At 40.8% G+C, this 6,000-nt stretch overlaps 1 protein-coding gene across 1 annotated transcript in view; it reads left to right on the forward strand.

The window, feature by feature from the left end:
• Bdnf (brain derived neurotrophic factor) overlaps positions 1-5,795 on the forward strand; it is a 29,833-nt gene extending 24,038 nt beyond the window's left edge. Inside the window, 1 exon segment of the mRNA XM_059259475.1 lies at positions 5,024-5,795. Within this exon segment, the coding sequence (XP_059115458.1) occupies positions 5,024-5,791 (768 nt within the window). The 3' untranslated portion in view covers positions 5,792-5,795.
• Positions 5,796-6,000: the final 205 nt, after the last annotated feature.

A 6,000-nucleotide genomic window follows, 5' to 3' on the forward strand; every position in this document is an offset into this window, starting at 1 on the left:
TTATTTATTTATTTATCTTTATTTATATTTATTTATTTATTTATTTATTTATTTATTTATTTATTTATTGGTTTTTCAAGACAGGGTTTCTCTGTGTAGCTTTGCGCCTTTCCTGGAACTCACTTGGTAGCCCAGGCTGGCCTCGAACTCACAGAGATCCACCTGGCTCTGCCTCCCGAGTGCTGGGATTAAAGGCGTGCGCCACCACCTCCCGGCTTTAATAGCAAATTTTAATGATTAAACCAGGTCGTGAAGGATGACCAAGACTAGTTTCCTAGAGGTATAGAAGAGAGAGGTCTGTCTGCAGAGAAAATCAAATCATTTCCAGTGATGACCAAGGACCTCAAGTCCTGGCCTGATTAGAACAGAAGCAGAGGCATCGTAAGTTTTTGTCTAAGAGAATAATACAGGAATGTTTTTACAGGAGGTTTATAGGGCAGAAGGGGCATCCCACACAATGAGGGGACATTAGAGTAAAAAAAAAAAAAAGAGAGATAATAAGGACTGGGCTAGTATAGTGGCAGTGTGCTTGGAGAAAGAGGTGTTGGTGGGATGAGTTTGAACCGAAACATCAGCATAATGCCTTTACTGACTAGATTTGAAGGCTATACAGGAAATATCATTAAACTTCACATAAAACTTTATTCTGAACATTTCAGTCAACTCCAAAATTACCCAAATATCAGGAAACCATGGTTAGAAAACAAAGTAAACCTGGGCATGATGGTGAATGTCTATATTCCCAACACTTCAGAAGCTGGGGCAAGAGGATTGAGATTGAATCCAAGGCCATCCTGGGGTACATAGGAAGAAATCTACAATAAACAGGCAAAGAAGGTCATGCTGTTGTGCTACTTTTTGAAGCATTTTCTAAGTTTTTTCATCAAGTAGGCTGAAAGAATTGCTGAAGTACCATTTAGAGGGTGTCAGTGGAGTGGGGCTGGGTGTGTAAGCATCTAGTTAGTTACTGAATCTATTTAGATGCTCAGCTTGGAGCAAGATCTATGTGTAAACTTAGAGTGAAATCCAAGTCATATTCAGATGTCAATTGTTTACTTGGAATTTGCTTATGTAATTGATGAGAGAACAATGCACAAAGAATTAATTACTTTTCTTATCAGAAAGATAAAAATAAAAGAGATAAATAAAACTCATGAAAGGCTGAGGGAAAACATAACTTTAAAAGACTCATTAGTGGCCAGGTGGTGATGGTACATACCTTTAATCCTAGCATATGAAAGGCAGAAACAGATGGATCTCTGTGAGTTCGAGGCCAGCCTGGTCTACAGAGCTAGTTCCAGGATAGCCAAGGCTACACAGAGAAACCCTGTCTCAACCTGCCCCCCCCAAAAGACTCAGTGTAATAGTAATAAAACAAATGTCAAACTCTGTAGATAAGATACCTCAGTACCTTCAGCCATTTTAAATTATACAGCTATTTAGTAACTGCTTATTACATCTGCATCTCATTACTTCTAAAATTCACCTTTTCTTTTTTTTTAATTTCAACATTTTAAGTTGAATTGTATCCTCCTGTGGATATCATCTTGTTATTCTTGGCTAGCCAATCATTACATACCTCCATCACCTTCATCCATTTCCTTTGTTTTTCTATTTTGTGTATGCACCCTATGTAGGATAAATTATATCCAAATAAGTCTAAGAGAACTCTGTTAGTTTAAAAAAAAAAAAGCCAGTGTCAAAAGTGAAAAAGCCAAGTCAGAGAGCACGTTTTTCTTTCTCAATAGAAGATAAATTGGCAGGCTTTTAAAAATATTTATTTTTATTTTGTATATATGGGTGTTTTGTCTGTATACATGTATGTGTACCATATATGTGTAGTGCCCCTGGAAGCCAGAAGAGGGCATTGGATCCCCTGGAACTGGAGTTACAGTTATGAACTGCCATGTGGGTTCTAGGAATGGAACTGGTGTCTTCTGCAAGAGTAGCAAGTATTTTTAACTGCTGGAGTATCTCTCCAGCCCTAAACTTGTGTGTTTTTTATGAAATTGTCTTAGATTTGATAAAATGTAGTATAAAATAGCTGATAATGGCAAATCTTCACCAGTGAGATACAGATAACTAAAATATTTGTTTATTTACTTATTTTTGAGATAAGGTCTCACAGTGTGTGTATACCTGGTTGGCCTGGAACTCACTGTGTAGAATAGGCTGGCCTCAAAATCACAAAGATCCATTTGTCTCTGTCTCCTGAGTGCTGGAATTAAAAGCATGCACCAACATAAAATAGTTTAAATGTATCCTTCCATTGGCCTAAATTATAAGAGTCCCTTGAGTTCCTTAAATAAGGATTTGGGATATGAGGAAAAAAGTTTCTCTCAGTGGTTTGAGTACCACCTGCCCAGATCAGAAATCTCCATGCAGGATCCATTTCTGTAATAGTACTGGATACAAACACTCCTAAAACTTGAGTTATTAGCAGTATTGTCAAACAGGTGCATTTTCCTCAAACCAGTTTGCCTTTTAACCTTAAATCACTATGTGGTCCAAGCAGCTCTAGATAGATAGATAGATAGATAGATAGATAGATAGATAGATAGATAGATACAGGTGGATACAGATCTCTCTATATAGATTATATATAAATATATATATATTTTACTAATAATGACAACCTAATTATTCATATTGAACTTCTACTAGTCAGTACAAAACATATAAGCAAGCAAGCATAAATAGTCCTTACTCTACTCTGAGTAACTTAAAATCTGATACTGGCTCATCATGCCTAGGCTAAGGGCTGCAAAAATAGTCTATAGAAAACAGCAACATAACAAAATGTCCTAGGACACAGAGGGGCAAGTGGCTCAGTACCCCTCGCTAAGGGTGACGTGGTTACCAAGTAGTGGATATGCTGTGCAGAACAGGGGAGAAGGCTTTAGGCAGAATGTCCAGTCTTCTCAGGAAGGAAGACATGAACCTCCTTCAGAGCGGTGCTGTGCTAGTCTCAAATCATTGCCTGGATTGTGAGTGTGAGATGTTGTCTCACTCGCTTTCCGACCTGTCTAACTGCACTTGAGTAGCCGGCACTATGCAGAGCATCCTCTTGCTGTGGTTGGTGTGTGGAGGCTGTACACGAATATGAAGTCTGCAACTGTTGTTGTGTGCATTGCCCTCCTAAGGAAAAGCAGCTTCAAGAGAATGTTCATGCCACTGAAGACTTGGGGATAGCCTTAATGTCCCATTTTGGTGAGAATTTCCACAGCATACACAGCTTAAGCTCTCTCTGCTCCCTGCTCAGGATACCACATATAATAGCTGCCATTTTCTCGCTGCTCAGCTGTCCCTCCAGTCCAAGCAGTTCTGAGTATGTTTACCATTTATGCAAACTGAAGGTGAATATATGAGGAAATTTGTATTGGGGATGATATAAAGCCTCTTCATTTAGAATATGCTATCTCTTTCAAAAGCGGACAATAGAAACTTTGATTTTCAGTACTAGAATTTTTGGGCATTTCTGCACTGTGTCTTATTGACTGGAGGTAGGTTGTTTTTGTGTTCAGCAATACATCATTGGCAGAAACATACTTCCCGTGGATTTACCCAGCATAACGATCGGTGTATGTGTATGTCCTTACAAGTCCATGTGCCAGAGCTGATAAGTAGAAATAAAGTTAGCATGTTAAGTTAGAGGGATGCTACTCTTTACTACTAAGGGTCACAGTGCTTCAGGTAAGTAATTCTGAAGTCTTCCACCACCTGACGTAACCTTGGTTTGGTCTATAGGTATGTTTTAATTTTGCTTGTTATTTGATTTTAATTGGGTTTGTAGAGCATGCTTACAGATGCAAAGCCAAATTGTGGCAAACAACAAGAGATTTTACTGGGTGGTGTGCTGTTAAGAGACTGTAGGAAACTTCAAATGTACAGAAAGAAGCTCTGGCTGCCTATTCTAAAGTGTGTAAAACACTACTCAGCTTTGTAAAGGTATGACAATAGCATTTTACACACACACACACACACACACACACACACACACACACACACACACTATGCATACCCAAGGGAGTGAGGTGTTCTGATAAAGAGAAGTTGAGCTTTCTCAGTTAGATCTGTGTATTAGCCAAAACAAGCCATTCGACTAAGAGCCTTCAGAGGGCTGGGAGAGCTGAGTGTGTGATGAGTGTAGAGTCTGCATGTGAGAGGCACTGATACTGACTTAAATGCTGTTCAGTGCTGACTCTCCAGCTTCCTCTAAAGAGATACATTGTTTTCATACCTGTCTCAGGTCCAGCATTAGAACCAACCTATTGAAAATGAATTGTTTGGAAATAAACAAAACCTTTTCAGATGTAGTAGATCTTTGGAGATGGTATCTCTAGTTCCTAATCAAGTTTCATCATGACACCAGGCAAGTCCTATGTGGCCTTTTGCTTTCTTATCTGCAAAACATGGTGGTCCAAACATGCCATGACATTGTCTCTGGGAGCAAAAGGCCTCTCCCAGCTCTCTGGCTGCAGTTTTCTTGCACTGCTCCTGCTCAGACTCCTTCCTCAGAGCTATAGAGACCCATCCGGCCCTCAAGCCACTACTGTTTCTGCCACACATTCCTACCAAGGACTGTGCTGCTGACTTGAAAGGAAGATTACTATTCCACTTGCAGTTGTTGCTTAGTAACATTTGTGATTGTGTTTCTGGTGACAGCGTGAGCAGAGATCATTAAAAATTAAACTCCCAAAGCTGCTAAAGTGGGAGGAAGTGGGAGCAGTGAATCCACCATTGTGTTCACTTGCTTAGAAACCGTTTACTCTCAGGCTTACATGTAAATCTTGGGGAAAACATTGCATGTCTTTGGTTTATATTGAGCCACATACAGCACACTAACTGACATTGATTTGTGTCCTCTGCAGCTGGAGTGGATCACTAAGACATAAAAAAACAAAACAAAACAAAAACCCGACCCTGCAGAATGGTCTGGAATTACAACCAGATGGGCCACGTGGTGTCCCTGAGAAAGCAAGCTCTAACCTGTTCCGTGTCTGCCTCTGCTTCCTTCCCACAGTTCCACCAGGTGAGAAGAGTGATGACCATCCTTTTCCTTACTATGGTTATTTCATACTTCGGTTGCATGAAGGCTGCGCCCATGAAAGAAGCAAACGTCCATGGACAAGGCGGCTTGGCCTACCCAGGTGTGCGGACCCATGGGACTCTGGAGAGCGTGAATGGGCCCAGGGCAGGTTCGAGAGGTCTGACGACATCACTGGCTGACACTTTTGAACATGTGATCGAAGAGCTGCTGGACGAGGACCAGAAGGTTCGGCCCAACGAAGAAAACCATAAGGACGCGGACTTGTACACTTCCCGGGTGATGCTCAGCAGTCAAGTGCCTTTGGAGCCTCCTCTGCTCTTTCTGCTGGAGGAATACAAAAATTACCTGGATGCTGCAAACATGTCTATGAGAGTCCGGCGCCACTCTGACCCAGCCCGCCGTGGGGAGCTGAGCGTGTGTGACAGTATTAGTGAGTGGGTCACAGCGGCCGATAAAAAGACTGCAGTGGACATGTCAGGTGGCACGGTCACAGTCCTGGAGAAAGTCCCGGTATCAAAAGGCCAACTGAAGCAATATTTCTACGAAACCAAGTGTAATCCCATGGGTTACACGAAGGAAGGCTGCAGGGGTATAGACAAAAGGCACTGGAACTCGCAATGCCGAACTACTCAGTCGTATGTTCGGGCGCTTACTATGGATAGCAAAAAGAGAATTGGCTGGCGATTCATAAGGATAGACACTTCCTGTGTATGTACACTGACCATTAAAAGGGGAAGATAGTGGATTTATGTTGTATAGATTATATTGAGACAAAAATTATCTATTTGTATATATACATAACAGGGTAAATTATTCAGTTAAGAAAAAATAATTTTATGAACTGCATGTATAAATGAAGTTTATACAGTACAGTGGTTCTACAATCTATTTATTGGACATATCCATGACCAGAAAGGAAACAGTCATTTGCGCACAACTTTAAAAGTCTG

Source organism: Peromyscus eremicus, chromosome 4 (genome assembly GCF_949786415.1).
Source record: "Peromyscus eremicus chromosome 4, PerEre_H2_v1, whole genome shotgun sequence".
NCBI lineage: Eukaryota > Metazoa > Chordata > Mammalia > Rodentia > Cricetidae > Peromyscus > Peromyscus eremicus.